This window comes from Panthera uncia, chromosome B4 (genome assembly GCF_023721935.1).
Source record: "Panthera uncia isolate 11264 chromosome B4, Puncia_PCG_1.0, whole genome shotgun sequence".
NCBI lineage: Eukaryota > Metazoa > Chordata > Mammalia > Carnivora > Felidae > Panthera > Panthera uncia.
The window spans coordinates 29165568-29190564 of record NC_064809.1 but is presented as its reverse complement, the minus strand read 5'-3'; the positions used below and the strand labels follow the sequence as shown (position 1 = coordinate 29190564).

General features: G+C 39.3%; 1 protein-coding gene and 1 long non-coding RNA gene across 5 annotated transcripts in view; one reads left to right on the top strand and one right to left on the bottom strand.

Annotated features, from left to right (window-relative positions):
* The first annotated feature begins 372 nt into the window (after window positions 1-372).
* The window catches only part of ITGB1 (integrin subunit beta 1), a 46629-nt gene continuing 22004 nt past the window's right edge, over window positions 373-24997 (top strand). For 2 of the 4 annotated variants that reach the window (XM_049624789.1, XM_049624788.1), the window contains exons 1-4: window positions 373-612; window positions 18043-18109; window positions 21060-21145; window positions 23656-23878. In XM_049624789.1, coding sequence (XP_049480746.1) covers window positions 18043-18109; window positions 21060-21145; window positions 23656-23878 — 376 coding nt within the window. In that variant the 5' untranslated portion in view covers window positions 373-612. Of the gene's footprint in view, window positions 613-995; window positions 1074-11154; window positions 11201-18042; window positions 18110-21059; window positions 21146-23655; window positions 23879-24997 lie in introns of those variants that run through there. The other 2 variants (XM_049624791.1, XM_049624792.1) reach the window with 2 other exon arrangements.
* On the bottom strand, window positions 8784-13236 carry LOC125918688 (uncharacterized). Its single transcript, XR_007456556.1, has 3 exons — window positions 12986-13236; window positions 12451-12597; window positions 8784-8960 (listed from the first exon to the last, which is right to left on the bottom strand). It is a non-coding gene; the product is annotated as an uncharacterized LOC125918688 (long non-coding RNA).

Here is a 24997-nt window from a genome sequence, read left to right as displayed (position 1 = left end):
GTCCTGGGGGAAGCAGAACCTAAGGCCGAAAAGGAGTCCAGCCGCAGGTTCCCTGCGGCCCATCCAGCCCTCCCTCATGGTAAGGTATTACGGCTTGCCGGGGCCGCGCAGAGCGTTGGTGCAACACCAACGCCTCCGTCCCCAGGCATAAAAGGAAACTGAGGCACAGCGAAGGCCCGGCCGAGTCCTCCGCCCCGCCCCCCGCGGCTCCCCCAGGCCCACTCCCGCCCCGCTCTGCCAGCTCCTTTGTCCTGGGCCGCGGTCTTCCTGCCTCCTCCACCGCCTCCGCCGCCGCCTCCTCGCCTCGGGCGCGGCTGACGCGCCGGGGTAGGAATGCGTTTCCGGAGGGAGAGGACGGACGCAGCGGCTTGGAGGAGCAGGATCAGCCGTGCAGAGAAGGAGGTGCCGCGGGGGTCGTTTCCTGCCAGGGGGCGGCTCTGGGCCGCCGAGTCTCCTCCTCCCGCCCCCAGGAGGAGGAGGAGCCGCAGCCGCCGCCGCCCGCCGCGCCCGAGACCCGGGAGGCCGCGCCAGCCCTCGGGAGAGACCCAGCGGGAGCCGTGGAGCAGCAGGCCCGAGCCGACCGCGCCGGGGCCTGGACGCCGCCCGGAGAAGGTAGGCGCCTTGGGGGGCGGGGCGGGCGGCGGCCTCCGGGCTCCCGAGCGCGGCCGGACCTCGGGCGGTCCGCCGCGCGCCGGGCCCTGCGTGTGGGGCGTTGGGGCCGAGTGGGCCGCGGAGGCCGGGGCGGGGGTGCGAGCGGAATCCTGCCCGGGGCCGGAGAGGAAGTCTGGGCCGGCGGCCGCGCTCCTGGCTTCTCCCGGGGCCCTTCCTCCCTTCCCCCGGCCCGGGCGCCCCCAGGGCGCTGAGTCGACCCAGCGGCGCAGCGAGTGGGAGGGTCGTCGGCCTGGGCGCTGTCACGTCGGGGCTGGAGTCCGCGGAGGACCGGGGCCCGCGACCGGCCCCTCGGACACATGCCATTCGTAGCAACCCTTGTCTGATTCGTGGCCCGGACCCCGTTGAACGAACTGACCCCACGCGGTGCCCGGGTTTCCGTCCGCCGCCTTGGGCGCGTGCAGGTGAGACGGCGAATGGGGGCAGGCCTCCCAGCGACTCGAAGCTTTAGGACTTTGAACAGTCCTTGACGGTTTCCCTTTGTCTGGATTTCAGCGTTCGGTTTAGTAATTCGCTTCCAACTTCAGAAGTTGGGCCGTGGCCTTCAGGGCCTGTGGCCCGGGATGAATTGCCGGGTGGGCCCAAACAAAAGTTGGCATCGTGGAGCCGCTAGGAAGAGAAGGCGCAGTGTTGGCATATATTTTTTTCCACTTCGTGTTTATGAAGGCCGCACTTGAGTGTCGGCTCCCTCTGCAGTGAGAGTCCTGGGCCCGGGCTCCCTGCCGCTCCGCAAGTTTGAGTGCCCGACCTGCCCCTGGTGCCTGTCTTACTACGTGTCAGTTCCTTTGCTTCCTAACGAGTTGTAGTTTTAAGACTATCAATATTTTATGTCCAAGTAGTTTTTATTTCACCAAATTTGTGCTTTTGAGTCAAAACCTAGCACCAGTAAATTACCCTCTTTAAGCTTTTATCATCTGTAAAATGGGATACAAGAATACCTACACTATAATAAAAGTAACTATTATTATAATAACGACAGTGTCAGCCATGCTTACCTGTAAACACTTTAAGTCTATTTTCTCATTTTATCCTGGAACCGATGCAGTGAGGTAGGTGCCATTTTCATCCCCATTTTACAAATGAAGAAACTGAGGCACAGGGAGCATAAGTAATTTGCCTGTGATCATCCAGCTAGCAAGTAGAGAACCCAAGGGGTCTAGCTCCAGAGCCCATGTTTGAGCCACAGGTAACTTTCCATAACTACAATATAGTTGTGAAAATCAAATGTAGTATGGAAAACAATTTAGGGTAGATAATAAATACAACTCCTTTTCATCTCTTCTTGGTGTATTAAAAAGATTTTTTTTTTAAATCTGGGGATGTAATTAATAACATAATTAGCAAGGTTTCTTTGGGTCACATTCCACATAGATACTCATGTGGGTAGAATTACTGGGTTGTTATTTTTTGTTGTTTTGATGGTACAAAAATAACAATGCAGAATGAATTTTGATTAGGTGTTTTTCTTAAACTACACACAGCCTTTAGGTTATATTAATAGACAGCTTTTAGAAATGATTAAGAAATTTTAGTTGAAGTTTACCTCTTCTGCATTTGTGGAGAGCTAGGCTCAGAGGGGGTAGGACCGACCTAAGCGTTCCACTGCAGTGTTCATATTTTTAAATACTTTGAGTTCATTGATCAGTATTAAATGAGTGACTTAAGATAATGAAGTGGTACATAGAAAACAGAGGAAACAAGTCAGTATTTTGGGGACAGGTCTTTGAGGAAAAAGCCATTTACTTATCCTCTAAAATTTGCTGTAAAATGGAAGATGTTATTAGAATGCTGGTTAAGAAGACAGGGGATGTGGTTAATACTTCTGCAAAGGGAAAGCAAATCAACTCCAAATTAAGGCATCTGTGTTGACTTCACAGATCTAAAGTTTTAAGTTTTTGTAATGTTGACTTTTTTTTAAAAAGAATGCTAAATTCTATATTATTATCATTTTGTAAGACCCTCAACATTCTGTACATGAAAAAGTATAGAATCAACAATACTGAAAATTGCTAGATATAGTAATTTTAACAATCAGGTGCCTTTTTTCTTAATTTTCTGGTCAGTATAATTAAAATCTGGCTCAAATTTCCATCACTAAATGGATATATAGTTCTCTGTATTGTTACCCATAAATTCCTAATACCAGGAGCTTCTCTGGGGACATCTTGTCACTTTGTAATAGAATTAATCAGTTTAATGTGATAATTTTAATGGGATGCTTGCCACATAATAGCTTTATTGTTTGACTTCTTGCCAGATAAATTGTGGCTTACAACATTGGTGGGGGGGGGGGTAGGGTAGTGTGATTTTCTACCTCCAGAAAATATTTTCTCGTTAATATTCTGTTAGTGCACTGGTTTGCTCTTAACTATACTGCTAGAATGATAAGATGAAACATCTACTTGGTGAAAGTTGCAGAACTTTTGAATTCGAGATTTTCAGTTTCTGAATGTGTAACAAGTTGAATTTATCTGAGGATTTATACAGGCCCTTGTTAAATTTTAGGTTTCCCCACTCTGTGTGGAAACTTAGGATGTGTCAGGTTGTGGGTAGAATCCTACAAGATTCTATTGTGCAAATATGTAAATATCTCTTGTTGTATTAGCAGGTCTATTCTAACTTTGGTTATATATTGCGGGATTTTGTCCTTTTTTGTTGTAGTGGGGTGGATGGATTGACAGGGATAAGAGTAAGGAAGAGTGCATTATTCTTCAGGATCGTGAATGGTAGCAGTATCTATAGATGTAGAAAGCTGAAAAAATATTTCAGTATGTACTTGGGTTAAGGGAGGTACAGTGCATAAAGCCCGGAACATGAGCAGCCTTAGCGTATTTCAGTGGGTAGGTGAAAAAAATGTGGTATCTCTCCTCCAGGAGCCATGTGCAAAAGGAGCCAAATTATACTTTGTCAATTTCTTGTCTTTTTAAAGATGGATAATTATAAGACTTACAGAATTGTTTTCTTTATAAAATAATATTGAGTGGGTGTTTAGAAGTCAGCTACCTTTAAACTTTTTGGTTTGTGGCCTTTAGTAAGGTTAACCATATTTAGCAGTATGCTAAAGCATTTGTATATCATCTTGAAATATGTATGTGTGAGTAAAAGAAAGGGCTTCAAATGCCTACTGCATACCTATATAAACACGTACACACATGCATACATATATATGTATATATATACATATGTGTGTGTGTATCTGTGTATATATATACATATATATCTTACACATATATATGTATATATACATATATATATCTTACATATATATGTATATATACACATATATATCTCACATATATATATACATATGTATATATATATGTATATATACATATATATATCTTACTTATTGGACTAGTCTCATGTAGTCTCCAAAGTGCAGTTTCCTAGACTCCGGGGATGTGTAAAATAACTTACTGGAGCGTGGGAAGAACATATTAGATTTAATATTATATATATATTTTATTTAAAGTTTAAAATTTTTATCATGACTTACAATCTTAACTGTACTGCTGTAGAAGTACATGAATTTTAATATATAAATAAATATGTACATATTTTAGGCATATGTTTGTTCAAAAATCTTTTCAGTAATAAAAGTGAGTGATGGAAAAGCTTTGGAGATCATTGGCATAGGGAATGATTTGGATGGGGTACAAGTGCTACCGTATTCAGGAGGGGGAATTGAGATTTGGTTTTCAAGGTAAGAGAGGTGAAAGAAACCCAAAGTGACACGGGTTTTTGGGTAGGTGGTGTCATTTGCCAAGATAGGCAGTATGATCACAAGGGGGTGGTACAGGTTGACTGGAGGGAGAGGAAATGATGAATTATAATGCCGAGTGTTTTTATAAGTGACTATGGGACGTTGGTAGAGATGTCTAAGAGCGTAGTTGAACACACAGATTGGGAGCTCAAAATAAGAAGTCTGGCTGGGGGCTTCAGATTCTGGAATTCTTAGTCTACAAGGGCTAGTTGAAGCGATGGCCTGCAGATGAGACTACCAAAGGAGAGTGTGTAGAGTGAAAAGGGGCTGGACAGAAAGCCTGGGAACACTTACAAACTGTCCAGGGCTGGGTGGAGGAAAAGGAATCCAGGAAAGCATTTCCTGTCCTGTTTCTTCTCTTAATTCCTAATTCTTTTTGTGTGACAGTTTAGTGAGTGACTTGAGAATTCACAAGTTTTTCCTGTGGTTGACATTTTTGAGGTAAAGACAAAATGACTTAGTAGTCATTTTAGACTCATATTGGAAGAGCAGTTTGATGTAATAAAGGCTTTGTAATTGAGAGGTGGGAAACTTGGGTTTCGGTACAAGCTCTGCCACTGAATCCCTCTGTGACCTTTGTTGGAATACTTCACCTTCACCTTCCAGGGCTTTGGTTTCTACAGCTGCACCTTACAGAAGTGGTCAGTATGTTTCCATCATTCTGTCATTCTGTGAGTCACCCATGCAGTGTGGAGGACAGCTCTCCTCCCGTGAGCAGCCATTTTTTTTGTATCATAACCAGAGAGGACAGGTACTGTGCCAAATTATTGCTTTAAGAAAACCTGCCAGTGTTGACCAGCGAAATCTATTACTGTTAGTTCTTTGTGGGATGTAAGTCTGTAGTATGTTACATTTTAATCTATCTGTGTATGGAGAGCCAGTTACCTGGAAAATGCTGTGCTGAGTGGAGGTGGAACAAGCAGTTGATGTGGACTTTACTGTTGAGTGTATTGTCTAGTTAGGACAAGTTGTGTTTATTTTAGGGAAACATAACAAATACCAAAGAATACTTTACTCATTGTACTGTACCAGATAATTTTCTTTAATAGATTTTGGGAAAAGATCAGCATTGGCTTAAGTGGTTTTGGAAGGCTTTTTTTTTTTTTTTTTTAATTTTTTTTTTTTTAACATTTATTTATTTTTGAGACAGAGAGAGACAGAGCATGAATGGGGGAGGGTCAGAGAGAGAGGGAGACACAGAATCTGAAACAGGCTCCAGGCTCTGAGCAGTCAGCACAGAGCCCGACACGGGGCTCAAACTCACATACCGGGAGATCGTGACCTGAGCTGAAGTCGGACGCTTAACCGACTGAGCCACCCAGGCGCCCCTGGAAGGCTTTATAAAGGAGCTTGGAGTGGTATGAGCACAGAAATGGGTGACAGATGGGTGACATATTCCCAGGACACTGCAGGTATAAGGCAGAATTCAGTTTAATTTAGCAAAGTATGTGTGTGTGTGTGTGTGTGTGTGTGTGTGTATCTGTTGAAGGCCTGGATTTTGTCCTCCAACTTTTGTCTGGTGTGGTTCACAGATGTGAGTATAGTTATAATAGACGTTTGAATTAAAACAATATGATATTGAGCATCACTGAAGGTTTGTTATTTGCTGTGCTAGAAACTTAAATAAAGAATCAGAAAAGGAGTAGTTCTGCTTATTGTGGTGTGAAGAGATGAAGAGCCAGTGAAGGCCAAAAAAAAAAATTAGCATTTTATTTTGTTGTAGGGAATATAGTTCCAGTGGATGAGGAAAGTATTTACATGAAAAACTTATTGGGAATGTACCATTTGAAGTAGAGAAGTCACATTTGAATGTATAAATGTTTATTGAATGTGAGTAACTTAAGCTTTTGTACTCTTTGTGAAATTCAGAATAATAATTAGCTCTCCAATATCTTACAGTTAATGTACGATTTTTCTTTTTTTTAGAGAGAGAAAGAGAGTGAGCATAAGCGGGAGAGGGGCAGAGAGAGAGAGGGAGGGAGGGAGGGAGGGAGGGAATCTTAAGCAGGCTCCATGCCCAGTGCAGAGCCCAGTGCATGGCTTGATCTCATGACCATGAGATTGTGACCTGAGCTGAAATCTGGAGTCGGTCAGGTAACCGGCTGAGCCACCCAGGCACCACTGTATGATTTATTTCATATTATGATTTCAGTGCTTCCTAAAAGGGGTCATGGTAGGTCATATTTGATTGTTGGAGAAGAAGGTTGTAGTTTGAAAAAGTGCATTCAACATTATATTAGGAAAAACAACAACAAAAAACACAATAGGAATGGATTTGTACTTGCTAAAGAAGTATGGATTTAAAAAGATTGAAAACCGTTTATTAAGTAGTCACTCAGGTTCTTATGTTTAGATGCCTATGACTAGTGAATGTGTTGGAGAGCAAGAAGAAAATTCAGAAATTAAGTAAAATGTAGTCTACAGATAATCGTAATGATGTGTGTTGCTAAGAGCTTTTACATTGATCATTGTATTTAGATATTATTCCCACCTAGTGCTGAGTACAATGGGAAATTGATTTCTCCCTTTGTATAGTTTGTTTTAAAACATGTGTTATATATTTAAAATATATGTAGTGCTGTTCTTGTTCCACTCCACTACAGGGCAGAGATGAGCTGTGGCAAAAGATGGTCAAAATTTATTAGAGTTTTGATCAAGAAAGAATTTTAGAGTGATCTACCTAAAAGTAGGTAAAATTACACAATTTGGGAACATAATTTACAATTCCTTTTAATGAAAATAATGTGGAACAACTGTTACTTTCAGTGTTTATTGATGCTATTATAACAGGATGGTTAACATTTCATTTTTGCTAGCTGGGTTCACAATTATCTTTGTAAACTTGCCCCATAGTTAAATTCTCAAACAAAACTCTTACTAACTTACTCCTTTCTCCTCCCAGGGAAGGGCCAAATCTATAGCCACAGGGAGTGTAGAGAAGGAACAGCTTACTAGGCTGGTTTGAAAAATATCAATTGCTAGGTAATGTTTTCTCTTTTGAGTGCAAAGAGGATCTTGGAACAATTCATTTCAGGCAACTTTCCATGCTCATTTTGGATCAGCCTTTAATAATACGGCTTAACAGTTTTGTTAAGGTGTTTAGTTTCCTGCTTGTGTTTAAGTTTGTCCTTCTTCAGTCTTTGAGTTTATTACATGCCCCCTCACCAGTTTTTTTTAGTTTAATGCTTGATTGTTTTCTGTTTGCTTGTTTTGTCCTTACCAGGTTAACAGTTTATTATAAAAGGATATAACTCAAACAGCCAGGTGGAAGAGATGCGTAGGGCAAGGAATAGGGAAGGGGCAGGGAGCTTCTTCCATGCCCTCTCCCTAAATCTCCACAGTTTACCAACCCGAAAGCTCTGAATTCTTTTTTTTTTTTTTTTTTTCATTCTCACATAGGCTCTCCTTTTGGAAGGGTGGTGGTAGTCTACCAGTTACCTGTTTACTAGATCACTACTGGTTCTATCATAATGTGTCTGATTGGCTTGAATTATTTTGAATTCGGTGTGGTTTTTCTCGTCCATGCTTTGCCTGCCATGTTGATTCTGTTGCTCATATTTAAGAGTTCTATAGGGATTTCAACTTAAATTTCCTCCCTGAGTTCTCTATGCTTTTCCTCTAGTTTTGTTGTCTTAACTGTTTTTGACTGATTGCTAGAAGACCTATTTGAGATTTTCTAAGTCTCTTCAAGAGCATAATGAGTTCATCTAGATTTTTCTCCTGGAAGATTCTTCACTTCCTTTAACTTTTTCTTCTGTAGAAGTTTTTCCTGAATAAGTTCCATGCCCTTACCTGCCCACCCCCCACCCCACCCCCCAGCTGATTTATCTTTGAGGCTCTTTATGTGCCAACATGCAGTATATCCATTCTTTATCTTTCCTGTGCACTTGTGGACTGGGTGGTAGGTGATGGTGATCCATCTTCCATATTCATGTTGCCTTGGAGAAGGTGGGTAGAGTACTTACTAGTGATGAATTTTGCTTCAGTCTATTCAGTTATTGTCATTTTCTTAAAGCATCTAGTCCTGTCATGAGCCGTTCTCAGGTTTCAAATCATTTTGTGAGCCTGTAGCTTTGGAGCAGCCTGACCTTTGTTGTTGGAGCTCATTATCTTCAGGTTGATGCCACCTTTGGGTAAGAAGGGGTCAGTGCTCATAAAAAGCACTCTTTTCTTCTGGGCGGGAGTAGTGAATTATAGAAAGGTTTCTAGTTGAGACTACTGTTCTATTTCTCCGCATTAGGCAGAAAAAGACTTCTAGTGAGGTATTAGTTGCATCTTCACATTGGAGTTTTTAGCCTTTTCTCTTTCCTATTTTCTCTCTCTTTCTTTTTTTTCTTTTTTATCCTTTCTGCTAAGTTTTTGTTGATCATTAATTTTGGCTTATTGTTTGGGTCATAAACACTTTCATAGTCACCACCAGCACATACATCTTCCTGCCAGACAAAGGGAAGTAAAATGTTGACTTTCAGTGTTCTTCTTGTAGGGGAAAGATGCTCTTGCCTCAGAGGAATGCGTCCTCCCTCTCACCCTGAAATTTGATGGAATAGAGATCAGTAGCATTTCTGACCACCTTCCATGTGGACTTCCCCATCCTACTGCTCTCTGTGGGGAGAAGTGGGAAGAGCTGTATGTGAATTCTCTGAGGCTTGCAGTTTGGCTCTGTGTTGTTTTTATGGCCTACATTGATACTTAATACTATTCTTTTAGAATATTTTAGATTTTAGAAAAATCTAGATTTAGATGTTAGAAAAATATTTATTTTTTCCCTTTTAAAAAGCAGATACAGAAAATAATGATAGTGGGAGAGACTTGATGAATACAACTTTCTTATATTTTTAGGAGAGATTTATGATATACCTTAATGTAGGTATCCTCATCTTTTCTACCATTAAGGGGAAAAGATTTTAAAATGTTATGACATAGGGGCGCCTAGGTGACTTAGTTGGTTGAGCGTCCTACTCTTGATTTTGGCTCAGGTCATAATCTCACCGATCTCATGGTTTGTGGGACCGATCCCTGTGTCGAGGCCCATGTTGGGTTCTGTGCTGACAGCAGAGCCTGCTTGGGACTCACCCTCTGCCTCTCCCTGGCTCGCATGTGTGCTTTCTCTCTTTCAATACATAAACAAAAAGTTAGGACATAAAAAAGGAAGTAAATTCTACTGTCTGAAAGAGCATTTGAAAAGTGAAAACCCTTAACTTTTTTTTTAAGTTTTATTTATTTATTTTGAGAGAGAGAGAGTGCATATGTAGGGGAGGGGCAGAGAGAGAGAGAGGGAGAGAATCCCAGCAGACTGTGCATTCAGTGTGGAGCTTGAAGTGAGGCTCAAACTCACCAACTGTGATATTAACCAACTGAGCCACCCAAGCATCCCACCCTTAACTTTTCTTATTAGAAACCTACTTATATTGAAAGCTTGAGCTTTTGAATCAGACCTAGGTTCATATCCCAGCTGTGTCTAGCTTTATCTGGTATAGTAGATATGTAATAAATACTTGCTGACTTGAATTGGTTGTATTGAATAAAAATGTACCCTTTGCAAATATTTTATAGGAAGAAATCTTTTGTGGATGACTTCTTTTTGTACTAGTTGGCTTTGGCCACCTTATTTTAAAACTTGAAATAACTGTAACTCACCGTATTTTTAAAAGTAATTTTTCTGTAAAATGTAATTGTTTAATTTCTATAAATTTAGTACATAAAAAGTTACTGAAGATGTTATATGTAAATATAAATGCCAAATGAGTTATTTGTGACAATGTTAAAAACATTAAAATAAGTATATATTTAGAAGTTTGAATAGAACATAAAATCACACTTAATTTGGTGAATAAAGGTGAGTTTAGAGTGGAGATTAAAATAATTATGTGCAGTTTTGACAATGTATACAGTTCAGGCTATTAACCACGAAAATGTTATTGTTTGGGGGAGATGTTTAAGATGATCTATTGTTTAAGGAATGAATTATGACCCCTTAGATAAACTTGAATATGGTAAAAAAAATAATACTAGGGTAAAATGTCTCCATGGAAATAAGATGCAAAACCTGTGGGTACACTCATGAAATTTGACAATTAAAATAACTTGTTAGCCTCCATTCAGTTTGAAGCACTGAGAAATAAACTCACAGAACATTATAAATCCTTTCCATTTCTATGCTTTGAGTCAGTTCTCACACTGGGCAAATAGTCTTTTTTTTTTTTTTTTTTTTTCAATAATGACTTGAATAGGCCTTCAAAAACTTAGTTTCATGAAGCACAAATCCAGTCTCACAGCTTGTGATTCAGACAGTCTGATCTCCATTATACCTGTGTGACTCTGGAGAAGTTATTTAACCTCTCTGTGGTTTGGTTTCCTCATCTGTAAAGCAAAGGTAATATCATTGCCAACCACAGAGTCACTTGGGAGAGATAGCTGTTACTATTTTTTATCATTATTATTATTGTTATAATCATTTGAAGGTATTGAATTAAAAGTGAGATAACTTTGCTACAAATTACCCTAAATCATCAAAACTCAGTGTATTGTGTTATTCTTGTCTGTGCCTGCTGTATACCTACTCTGGCCCTGTAAATGGACAAATAGATCTTCCTTTTGTGGAACTACAAACAGGACTACAAACAGTCCATGAATGAAATCCCACTGGTGTAGAGCATTCAGATTCATGTTTCTACTGGTAAGATGTCTTTTCAGGGAAGTTTCCTTCTTTCATCCTCTCCTAGGTTTGCTTCTCCTTGACAGAAGCCTCAAGTCTTCTATTTGTATTAGGTATGTTCTCTCCTACCCTGATCTTGTGCAAGGTAATCTGTGATACTGATGTTCATAAATAACCTGTATTTTGCCTAATGTAATATAAAACATTGAGATTTTGCTGCTTTTATTATTTTACATATAAATTGTTAGGAATCCAAGTGTTAGAACGTGTATTTAGTAGAATAATCCTTAGATGTGGAACCTAAAATAAGTCATCTAGTTATATTTCATTAATATGATAATTGGTATCTAATATAATAGCATCTGATTAAACCTTATTGTTAAACAGCATAGAAAGGTTTTGGTAAGTCTCTGGATATAATAATGAACATTTATCTGTTCTTGGCAGTCGTGTTATTTCTAACCCTTATCCTTTCTTCCATATCTTGTTTCCCCCCTAACGTGAATCAGTCAAAAATTTTCTGGTTATAATTACGAATGAAAAAAAGCAAAATCTTCAAACATAGTTCAGAGATTTGGAGCTAGGCATTCTGTCCATGCTCTTAACTCTGTGCTAGCCTGTTACTGAAGTGCTGGGCATAACACACTCCTTGCCCTCCTTAAGCTTAACTAGTTTGGGTTTTGTTTTTGGTTTTTGGGTACCTCAATATTTTCAGTTACCTTTATCTTTAGTTTCTTTATTAAATATGAAGATACTGTGCTTCATACAAAGAACGCCAAGCACTGACTTCCAGGAGATAGCTATTTATAAGACAGGTTAGCTTCACACAGCTAGTAGACGGATAAGAGCTACATGTATCTTAAATACTAAATTACAGTGTTTTTTTTTAAATTTATTTATTTATTTTGAGAGAGCGTGCACGTGTGTGCCAGTTGGGGAGGGAGGGAGAGGGGGAGAAAGGGAATTCCAAGCAGGCTGTGTGCTGTCAGTGCAGAACCCTATTCGGGGCTCGATTGCACAAACCTCAAGATCATGACCTGAGCCAAGCTCAAGACTCTGATGCTTAACTCACTGAGCCACGTAGGCACCCCTTCAATACTAAATTTTTAAAACAGATTGTTTATATTTGATTTAGTACATGTATGTGTGTCTGACTTAAAACCCTCCACAGTTCTTGCCATCATCAGGGTCTTCAAGAGTTCATGCAGATAAAACTCACACTCTTTTCTAGCTGTTTTCTTGACTCTTTCAACTCCAGTGGCCTTTGAGCACTGAATTAGAGACCCCTTCTGTCCCCACCTCTTCCTGGCCTCTTCTCTGATTGCAGCCAGTGCTGCTGGGAACAGTTTGTTTCATGACTCACTTTTGGCTGACTGCAGCATGCCTCAGGTTCCTCTTGGGACCTCCCTTGTCTGTCTGTGGGGTGAGAAGCTGGTGCAGCCTTCTGGGCAGATGCACTGTAGTTCTTGGAAGTGTGGGGGAATTAATACTCCTTGGGGCAAACTTTTACCTGTGGGGACTAGAATTAATTAATGTACTTCTCCACATTGACCCTCTTCTGGACACAGTTTCTATATGCTTCTCAAAACTTCTCAGCCAGATCAAGCCCCCAGGCACCCCCATGGTAAATAAGTCTCCTGAATTGGCTGTCTCGGTTCACTCTTTTTAGTATCTGTGTCTTTCCCTGGGGTCACCTCGGTAATAATAATCGCCTGCACTCCTGTTTTTGTCTCGACCTCTACTTTCAGAAGGAACTCTGGCCAAAACAATTGCCCAAAGCTGTAGCATCACTTAGACCTTTTTACCTAAGACTGCCTGTCTCTGAAATGATAAACCTGTCCTTATTTTCTAGCTCTCTTCCCTCCCCTGTTTACATGAGCCCCTTTTCTCTCACCTACCTGTTGTGCTCTTTGTTGTTAACTCTTTGTCAGCACAGCCAAGGCCTCCTCAGTGCCTGCACTTGTTCTGTAAACCAATGGATTAATGCAGTGATTTCGAGTGAAGTCTGAGAACCCAAGGGAAGTAGTCTCAGTGATTTGAGCTGTAAGAATTTGTAAAACAATGTTGTGCTTTTGTGCTAATAATTGTAACAGTATGCAACCAACATCTGGATTATCTGGTTGACTACCTTGTAACAGAGTAATTATTATTTTAGTGCCTAGTTTGTATTTGCATATGTAAATTTTGGTTCATAAAGTCTGAGAGCCAGGACTATGAAGCATTTTATATCTAGCTTTAAGTTGGCTGTATATACTTAAATGAATTGAAAATTGGTATCACTAGGGTGTCTACAGTAACTATTTTCTATTTAGAGAGGATCTGCACATTAATTCTGAGAACTCTTCTGGGCTTCTGAGTAATGCCAGAGAAAAATGTCATACAATTTAATATAGTTCTGCAAAACTTTCTGAGCATTGACTTTGTGCCAGGTGCTTCTAGGTACTAAAGCTGAATAAGACACACCAAGCCTCTGTCTTCTTGGAGCCCGGAGCCCATCAGGAAAGATGGGTGTGAGCAGGTAGTTTCGAGTGTTGCAGATGGGCCTTTGTAAGTCAGGGCCCTCAGCTCTGTGATGCTGCTATACGCATTCCTAGTGTCCTCCAGCCTTCAGCCCCACCTACTCCTGCCCTGCCCCTCCTGCAGAAGGGACCTAGGCTGCCCTGCTCTGCACTGACTGAGAGAAGCCCCTCTCCTTGGGCTCCTACACTCACCCACACTCTGGATGCTCGCCCTCTCTGTGCCTTGGAGGCTCACCCTCTCCACACCATCAGTTACCCTCTGCTGTGTCTTCACAGTCTCCTCTGTTTCCTAGTTTCGGTTATGCCTCTATGCCATCCACTGTTGGGTAATCATCTCTGACCCTGACCTACCTCCTGAGATGAGGATCTGTGTCTTTACTTCCCCGTAGGTGTCGTCCTCCCTTGCTTCCCCTCAGGCTTCTCACCTTTTGCAGATCTGTAGCTAAGACATTTTTGCTCCTCTAACTTCATTCTCCTTCTGCCTTCTTTGTTCAAAAATGGTGATTCTTTTCTTTCTCACACTTCGTTTTCTAAGCAACTGTCAGGCCCCACTGGGCTACGTCCTAATCGCACGTTTGTCTTCTTGTTCATCACTACCGTGTGAGTTCATTTAGGCCCAACCTCAGCAGTGAGAGCGGTGCCCGTTTGTAGCTCTTGTCTTGACTCTCCTCCCCTCCCTCGCTGATTTTCTGCCATGAGTGTGTTGTGTGTGTGTGTGTGTGTGTGTGTGTGTGTGAGTGTGAGTGTATGTGTGTGGCATGTGCTGCTCCATCCTGTGGTGTCTCCCTGCTGTGTATCGGGTAGTATCTCAACTGGGCATGGCTGGCTGGCTGCAACCTAACTCCTCCTGCCTTGCTGTCCTCGGTTTCTCTTTTTCCCATCTCATAACTTAAGTTTCAGAAATGCATAAGTATGTTAAGATTCTTTTTGGCCTTTATGATTTTTTAAGATTTTAACATAGTTTGTACTTTAGAAAATTACAGGGATAAAAATATTCCTTCCCACAGACTAGATTTAGCTTACAAATAACATATAGATACATGTTTTCTAGTCTTCTGTAAAGCTAGAGCGAGACAATCCCAGTTGGGTGGTGAGGGTTGGGGAGTCACCCAAACGTGTATGTTTAGAAGTAAGATTGGAAAGAAGTTATCTAATTCTTCTCGGGACTCCATGACTTTGCAGGTACTAACCTCTTGCCTGGAACACTTCTCTCCATTTGCCTGGTTCCCGTATGTCTGCAGTTCTAGTGTTGCCAAACTCATGAAGCCACTGAACGTGGCTAGGCAGATTTTGGTGTCCTCAGTGCACTTTGTCCTTATTTTCACTACAGAAACCATCACATCATATTGTAATCATTTGTATTTTTGTCTTGGAATGGAAAATTCCTGAGACAGCAAATTTTGTATCTCCATATATAGCACAAAACCGGACATAGTTGGCAGAGGAGGAACTTCCAGAGCAGTGGGGGAGAAACCAGGAGAGCCCGAGGACTCGAGTGCATTAAGAAAGAATGGCGATGTGTATTAAGTGCTTTGTGTGAATTCTGTGGGTGGCAAACTGATGTATCTTGCAGAATACGTATTGTAGGCAGTCAAGACATTTTTGAGTGAATGAATGAATGAATGAATGCAGACAGTAAGATAAGGCCTGGAGGGTTCTCTTTTGCAAGAGCAGTTTCACATGCATGGTAGGAAATGGACACCAATTACAGCTGGTTGAGGAGGGAGTAGGGGATTATAGAATGGAGAACAGTGTAGACAACTATTTCTAGGCCTTTGATTTCAAACAGGAGACAAAAGATAGGATCAGGATAATGCCTGGAGGCATCTCTCCCTGTTGGCCCCTCATACTGAACTGTTCTGCATGGAATGCCTTTGGTAGGAAACTCCTTTGCTTGGGAATCAGTGGAGCACAAGCCTCACCTACCGAGCTTGTGGTTTTAAGCCCTGGTGGGCATCCAGGTAAATCTGAAGTGGATACTTACAAGACCACACTTGGAAAGTACTTCCTGAGGAGGTTCTGAAATGCTGTAGGAAGCTCTTGGGGTGTCCTTCTTCTCCCCACCCATGCAGGAGTATCTAGTACCTTCAAGAGCTGGATTGACGGGGAGGCTGCTGAATCTTCTGTGCCATTTCTTCCGCATGTCCTGCTCTCTGTGGCGCACTTTCCTCGTGGCCACTTCTAACCCGGTCTCTTCTCAGTCTTGTCCTCACTGCTCTTTACTCTTCATTGCTGTCTTCTTCTGTCTCCAGTGTCTTCTCTGTTTCCTTGAGGGAAAGACTGGCCTTTTACAGGCATAACCAGCCAATGACAGTGCCTCTCTGTGTCTTGTGAGTGTGCTGACCAGTCACAGGAGAGTTGACAAGTGTCCTTGAAACTGTTCTCAGCTCCTGTCCTGTTCTCTCAGCTGTTCTCTAACACTAAAGCCTTGTTTTGCCTTCTGGGTCTGGAGCTCTTCCAGAAGCTGATCTCTGGCTTGTCAAGGTTTGCAGAAGGAAAAGGACAGGGTGGTTAAAGTAATATTTTAAAGGTACATAGCATAAGGTTGCGAGGCTGACTAATAATAGAATGTTTCTGTGACCTAGTAACTTTAGCTTAGTGGTAACCCTCTGAATTGTGTAATATTTTAAAAGGTTTTTCAAAGCAGTCTAGTGGTCATGAAGTAGCCTGAGGAATATCCTGAGGAAACACATATCAGCCCATATATGGAACAAATATTTGTTCTGTTCACTTTGTGTAGAAACTGCCCAGATGGTCCATTCATCACAGTCTTAATGTTCCAGGCCCTTTTTGTCATAACTTTGGAATTGATAACATTATGCAGATTGCTTAGAATTTTAGCCTACGTGGATTTATGGCACATAAACCTGTTGGAAAGGCCATAGAAGGCAAACTGTAGGCATGGCCTGTTTCCATGACACTCTGCCTCTGTCGGTCTTTCGGATGCAGTTACAAGTGATATGTAAGCAAAACTATAAGCTCGTGGCACAGCAGAACTTTCTGGTCTGAGCACAGTGTAGAGTATGTAGCTACGCAAGTTATTCTTACTGCTCTTCTCTGGGAAGCCAACAGAGAAAGCTTAAACAGCATTTAACAGCAGAAGAGGCACAGGAATCCTGGGGTGCTCTGAGCACAATTTTGAAGCACTCTCCCAGAGCAGTGGGAATAGCATCCTAGAATAGAAGCTTTTGAAGCTAGAGGTTTGTTTGTTTGTTTGTTTTTTAAGAAATGTTTTTCCTACTAAAGGAAATTACCAAGACAGAAGAAAATCCAACACAGTTACGCAGCCATAATTGTTTTTATGAAGAAAGTGAAAAGAAGAAAACACTATGACAGTTTTAAAACAAAGAAACCTATTATTTTTATATTATGTGTATGTACTTTATGTTTGTACACTGTAATTTTTACATACATGTCATCTGAATATGTACTTTACATTCAAAATCATTTTAAAAACATTTTTGGTCTATACTGTATTTGGTTTTTGTATTCTTGTGGGAGAGGCAGATATTCATGCATAATTGGCTCCTGGTCCAAGAACAGTAAACAGTTAAAGGATAGGGTTAGTGACCTGTGGCGAGACCCATCTTTGACAGCTCTGCTAAAGTGTAGATTAATATTATGAAAATGGAAAATAGTCCTATACCTAATGGGTGCAGGTTGGGATAATTCTGAATAATATACAGGATAATACTTAATTTTTCTTTGGAGATTCTGGGAGACATTTAAGCCTCTGTCAGGTCTTCTTAAGCTACCCTCCCAAACTTTTTCTCATTTGTAGATCTAGAAATTACAGGGAATTGAATGGAATATTTCACTAATCCCATGCATAGAAGTTGATTTTAGTTAAAAAGATAACTAATTCTAGGAGATCAGACTCAAAAATTAAGTCAGGCCTTCCTTGTATAGGATGTTGGTCTTAGCCTGAGGAGAAATGGAAATTATTGAAAAGTTGTAATCAAGGGAGTGAACCGTGAGGATTTCGACGGGTTCACTCAAAATTCAGTATTGAGGTAACGGAGGCATCTGGATGTGGCTGGCTGTGTGGCCCCCATAGGAGCCACAGAAGGTAATAGGCATAGAGAGAGATTCCGTGGAACAAAGACTGTTAAATAGCTTTTATGGTGTTAGCGAATACTTGGCACTTTTTTGAGCACTGTTAATTAGATGTTAAAATATATTTGATAGGGAGAAAGGCAAGAATGGATTCAGGAATCTGGCACGGAAACTATTGTAGAGTAAGTGAAAGATGAGGTAACTGGGAAGGGGAGGTGGTGGGAAAAAAGATATAAAGAAGGATGACAGAAGAAATGGTCTGAGAGGTATTATGTTTATGAAATCAACAGAAGATAAGGTGACTGGGAATGTTTTGTGTTTAACGTGTTATCTTTTTTGTTATTTTCTTAATATTTAGCCATGTACATTTTGTATTTCAGATGAATTTACAACTGATTTTCTGGATTGGACTGATCAGTTCAATTTGCTGTGTGTTTGGCCAAGCAGGTAAAAAAAAAAAAAAAAAAAAAAGTTTTCTGGTTATCTTTTCATTTCAGTGTCTTGTATTACTTCTTGATCACTTAGATTCCATCATGCTGCTCCTTCTGAAAGCCCTGCAGTGCCCCATCTCACTCAGGGTGACAGGCAGTGTTCTCACAGAGGCCTGCAAGGCCCTTCGGCATCCGGCTCCTCTCGCCGCTACCACCCAGAATAGAGATAAGGCCAGTTGGCTAAGGAAATGCCGAAGCGACAGGAATATAGTATGCTGCAGAAAGGTCTTTTAAGATTGTAACAGAGGTTTAAGTGAGCAGAGAGAAAGCAAAGGTGTGTAATGTATTAGAAGAAAATAAAGTAAATGTGTAGGATGATGGATTATGAACAAGCCATTACTATCACAACTGACGTTCTAGAAGATGTTCTCCCTCTTTGATCATAAAATCTTGGCAAAATGTTTATCTAGAAGATGAATAAAAAGTAAAGCTGAAAATGTATTTAATCCTCTTACAAACCATGGTGCACCCACCTCTGGAATAATGGATGTGTAGTTCCCTCCTCCAAATCTCAAAACATACATTACATGTGACATTTATTTGATCTCAGGACAGGAAGGAGTTACTACATGGAAAAATGAAGGAAGAAACTTTAAAGGAAATTATTGATAATGTTGATTTACTTAAAACCAACAACAACATAAAATCTCAAAGTGTGTAGATGTCAGAACACCATCAGCTTCTCAACAAGATGAGAAACTCAATAAAGGTTTAATTTCATTAGCATGTATAGAGACCTAATAAAAACAGATGAATGCCATAGAGGAATCATTTGCAAACAAAATTTACAAAACAAATGGTCAGTAAAATATGGTAAGAATGAAACCTTAAATAAGTGACAAGTGAATTGATACTCTAATTTATATGGGTTAAATGAGTAAAAGATTTTTTATATTAAGTACTTGGAGGCGCCTGGGTGGTTCAGTCGGTTGAGCAGCCGACTTAGGCTCAAGTCATGATCTTTTGGTTCATGAGTTCGAGTCTCTCATCAGGCTCTTTGATGACAGCTTGGAGCCTGGAGCCTGCTTCGGATTCTGTGTCTCCTCTTTCTGCTCCTCCCTGCTCCTGCACACTCTTTCTCTCTGTCTCTGAAAAACATAAGTAAACATTAAAAACAATTTTTTAAAAAAGTACTTGGTGCTTGCTGAAGGTTTGGTGAACATGGTATTTTGTATACTGTTTGTGGGATTATAAATTTAAATATTACTTTTGGATAGAAGTTAGTGTATATTAAGAATGTTAGGGGCGCCTGCATGGCTCAGTCGGTTGAGTGGCCGACTTCGGCTCAGGTCATGATCTCGCGGTCCGGTCCGTGAGTTCGGGCCCCGCGTCGGGCTCTGTGCTGATAGCTCAGAGCCTGGAGCCTGTTTCAGATTCTGTGTCTCCCTCTCTCTGACCCTCCCCATTCATGCTCTGTCTCTCTCTGTCTCAAAATAAATAAACGTTAAAAAAAAAAAATTTTTTTTTTTTAAAAAAGAATATTAAAAACATTAATAGTTTTCCTCTCAGTGTTTCTATTGTTTTTCATCTGTGATAAGGAAATCATTAGAGTTTTACATTGTGAGAATGGTCACCACAGTGGGTACATATATGTGTGTGCATGTATGTTTATATTTGTGTTTGGAGAATTTGTGTGTGCACATGAGCAAGTGTGTGAATGATGCACTTATGCAATTGAAAAAAATCTAAATTTGCCCAACATTAAATAGGGTACATTAATATAATGTAATATATAACCATTAAAAGGCATATTTTTGAAGATTTTTTTTTTTTTTTTAAGTTTAATTATTTTGAGAGAGAACATGAGTACCTGAGCGGGGTAGAAGCAGAGAGAGAGGAGAGAGAGAATCCCAAGCAGGCCCCATGCTGTCAGTGCAGAGCCCATCATAGGGCTCAATCTTATGAACTATGAGATCATGACCTGAGCCAAAATCAACAGTTGGACACTTAACCGACTGAGCCACCCAGGCTTCCAGTTCCAAAGAACTGGAAATGAAACAGGATAAAGTATAAAAAGTAGTATGCAAAATATATATTCTCTATATAAATAATGTCTCTATGTGTGGTTCCTTGCTATTTTTTTTTTTAAAATCTGTCTTTATAGAAAAAAGACTGGAAAGAAATATACAAAAGTGTTAACAGTAGTTATCTCTTAGGGAGTGGATTATGGGTGATTTTTTTGTTTTTTATGCTTTTATATATTTTCCAAATTTTCTATTATGGGTATATGCTAGGTTTATAATTAGAGAATACACATTGGAGACAGACCATGTTAGTGCTTACCACATGAAAGGCATGCTGATCCTTAGGTAGGTTCAAAGAAATGTGAGACATACTTTGGACATAGAGCTTGAAAAATCATGAGATTGTGGACTGGATGAATTGGGCTTTTCAAGTATTTACATACTAAAAATAAAAGGAAAGCAGTTGCAGATGCTTCTGGAGGTATGGATATGGTAGTATGAGTTAATTGAAAATAAATAATATTTTACCCAGTTGTAAGAAAACTGACAATTACGACCATCAAACAATAGATCCTGAAATTATGCCGTTGAGGAAAAGAATAAGTGTATAGATTACTGGTACGTAGTCTGCTATAGAAGACAAGAAAAAGATCACTATTTTCTCATGGGTCTCTATGCCAAGGTAATCTGAAATCACCAGTCTTTGGAGTACATCTGGATCAGTTCAGTAACTATTATGTAACATAACGTAATGTAACGTAACATGATGTGATATGATATGATATAATATAATATAATATATAGTATTATAATATGTAACAATATATGGCATATTTTGTTATTCATATTTAACGTTTATATATGTTGCATTTTAATCATTTTTCATTATTTTCTCTCTTGAAACTTCAAGTAAAGTTGTCTGTTCTTTGTTTCTCCTGACAGATGAAAATAGATGTTTAAAAGCAAATGCCAAATCCTGTGGAGAATGTATACAAGCAGGGCCAAATTGTGGATGGTGTGTAAATTCAGTAAGTAAGATTGCTCAAGGCATTTACTCTCTGGTCATTTACTGTTGCCCAATTTTGTACCCTTACGAAATGTTAGATATGATTTTCAGTTAAATCAGTGTTTATCGAATAAGTATCAATTCTGTGTCTAACACTATGTGATGGTCTGGAGGTGTGCTATTTAAACACAGTAGCCACTAGGCACATGTAGCTATTGAGCACTTTAAATATGCTCCAAGATGTTCCAAATTGAGAATTACTGTAAGCCACAGATACATCCCAAAGTTTGAAGACTTAATGATTAAAAAAATCATTAATAATGTTGAAATGATCATATTTTGTATACATTGTTAAAATTAGTTTCCTGTTTCATTTTATTTTTTCTTTTTGTGTGGCTACTAGATAATTTTAAAGTACATTGGTAGCTCGCCTTTGTGGCATGCATTATATTTCTGTTGAATAACCTCCCATAAATCCCTAGCCATTTAATTTGACTGTTGTAGATTTTTCTCTTTTTTTGACAGGAGAGGTAGAAATTAACCTTCCTAATTATATTTGAGTTAAAACTAAGATAGAATTGATTTGCAGCCTAATAAAAGCCCATTGAGGTTAGGGTTTAAATTTTATTCAGTGGTCATCTCTGTACATTGCTTACTTGATACCTTTCACAAAGCTTACTAATGTTAAATGAAAAAGTAAATATGAATGAATGAATCAAAACAGAATAAAGGGAAGTCATTTTGAGGATTTATAATTTATTCACAGGGTAAATAATATCAGAAGGTCAAAGGTTAATTGCTTGATTTTAGTCAGACATTTGACCCCACACATTTCAACTGCTTGTTTGTAGCTGTACGTAACTGGTCAACTATCAGATATTTTGTATGGTTTAACCATATGAAAGGGAAAATCAGAGGTTTTTGTTTTGTTATTTCAAAGTTTTCCTAGTGACACTTTCTGTTCTCATAAAAATGGTATTCTGGAATTCAGTTGGAGACTGTGGAAGAAATAGGGAGTGCTCTGAGTTCTGTCTCAGGCAAGGCTTACTTGCCAAACTGTTCTTAAGCCTTTGATATTTGTGGCATAATTCTTAAATTATTAAAGGGTATTTCAGAATGTGTTTAGTGAAACTTTGAGTGTTACAGTCTTAAGTTTTCCACGCTAGGCTCCTGTGCTTTGGTAGTATTTCAGGTTTGATAATACAAGAAAGTAGTTCAGCTTTGAATTCTCTGCCCTTTGGTATTCCCTTCCAGGTGTTTTTCTAGTTACATAAATGCTCTTTATGTAACCGATCAAAAAAAGTAACTGATCAAAACCATTATATATTCTTTGTATTTAAATATCCTCATTACACAGCACTGTGAAATTTGTAGATAGTAAACAAATACCATATGAAATTGAAGATAAAGTGACCCAAAATAAAAGGCATTTCCTCATTTTCCCAGTGTCAAAATTAAAAAACAAAAAAAGCAAACAACTCTGGCCTAGTACAACTATATACAATTTTTAGGGATATATGTGAAATACTCAAATGTCTATTATAATAATTGATTGTTATAGGTACACATTTTGAAGTGACACATACCCACCTATACACTAAGGTCATTGTTTTTCTCCTCAGATTTCATGAAAAATTTTTATTCAGAGATTTTACGTGCATCTTAACAGCAGTGTTTTTGCTTTCACTGAGATACTTCTTCAGTCATCGGATAATATTTTTATTTCCATCTAATTTGTTTGAGGTATAACACATTTTGAGGTCATATCACTACTGGAAATTTTACCCCAAGCCACAAGTACCATTTATATACCATTCAGACCTTTTTTATTTTTATTCTTTTAAAATGCACTCTGTGGATATATATTCATGACCTTGTAATCAAATTTTACTGCGATTATTGTTTTGTATTGTCACATAATCACCACCGTGATTATTGTTTTTAAAAATAAATTTTAAAAGACTTATTTAAAATACTAGCCAATACTTGAAATTTTTTCAAACCTCTAGGAATACTTACTAATTCTGTGTTAAGTTTCTTGGTCTCCTTTTTAAAAATTGTATCATTAATTGAGACATTTTCAGGCTAATGAGAGACTTATATAAGATTTTTCTAAGGGAAATTTTGGGAAAAAAATACTTGTCCAGTAGTTGGGTATATACATTATTAGTGGCCATTAAGCATTCTGAATAAGTGATTTCACTGAAGAAATTCCTTTGATTAAATACTTATAATTTGAAAGTGGGACAGTTAAAATGTACATTTAGGTCAGTCCTAAATATTACCAAAGTAATAAATTATTAATAATATATTAACAAAGGTATTACTTTTCTAGAGAATGAGTTCGTTTGTTTTTAAACAAGAGCATATGATTTGGGTGAAGAGGGTATTTTGTTTAAAAACCAAAAATGAAGTGTGTTAGTTGTGTCACTTGATTTTTGCATTTAAATATTGCATGTTTGCAATTATGATTAAACAGAATGTTTGACTATTATACTTACTATTTATACCTATATTTTGTATGTCACTTAGACATTTTTACAAGAAGGAATGCCTACGTCTGCGCGATGCGATGATTTAGAAGCTTTGAAAAAGAAGGGTTGCCATCCAGATGACATAGAAAATCCCAGAGGCTCCAAAGATGTAAAGAAAAATAAAAATGTAACGAACCGTAGCAAAGGAACGGCAGAGAAGCTCCAGCCAGAAGATATTACTCAAATCCAGCCTCAGCAGTTGGTTTTGCAGTTGCGATCAGGTACAGAAATCTAATTGCATGAATACCTTTATTTCAACAGGAGCTTTTTGACAACTTTATATTTTCCATCAAGGGGTTTTCACATACGGACTGGTACTCACATAGAAATGTGGAATGTGTCAAACTTCAGGAATTTGTAGCAGACATAGCAATGTGCAAGTCACATATATTTGTAATAATAAAGGTTGCCTCATGTTCAAAGCAAATTCTGTTAGAGTCAGAAAGTATTATATTTAATGGGTTTTAAAAATAAAAGTATCCATCCTGAGGTATAATTACTTAATATACAGACAACATTCTAACGTGTGTTTTTCCTTGTATTTGTTTAATGTTGTGAAAATAGTAAGTTTTTATGAGAATCTGTGGCAGTCCTGCATCTGAAAAAGGAAAGAAGAAAACAAGCCTTCTTCCTCCACTTCCCAGTTTCCATCCCTTTTCTCTCAACAGAATGGTGCACACTTGTGGTCTCCATGACTTCCCCTCTTGAGCACTTTTCAGTCTGCTTCTCTACCTGTTTTGGCAAAGCTCTACCATCACTTTGAACCACCAAACCTAGTGGATCCCTGTCAGGGCCTTTTTTCTTCTTTTAACCTTTCTGTACCGTTCCTTGAAACTTCTTGAAATGCTCTCCTCTTGGCTTCAGCAGTAGCACTCCTAGTTTTTATCTCTTAACATTACTTTCCAGTCTCCTTTTTGTGTCTTTTTTCTTCCTTCCTCTTTGTAGTGCAGTTAATTGTTGCTTTTCCCTCGTAACTTTAAAGCCATTTGTGTGCTGTAACACAGCCTTTCTCCTAAGCCCCAAACACATTTACTCAGCTGCCTACTAGAAATCTGTATAGAGAACATCCACAAGTTAACAAGCAATGAGTTTTCACCCAAACCTCCTCTTTCTTCTGTGTTTTCTAAATGAATTTTACCTTCTGCCTCTTTTATCCCTCCCCTCTTCTTCTTCCTCATGGTTTCAGTTCAGATCTTCATGTCTTCCTCAAGGATTTTTGCAGTAGTTTCTTAACAAGGCTCTTTGTCTCTACAGTTCATTTTTAAAATTTTTTTTTGGCCAGGTTTTCTGAAGTAAAAATCAGACGATGTTTACTTAACATATAAACAGAGTACAGAATG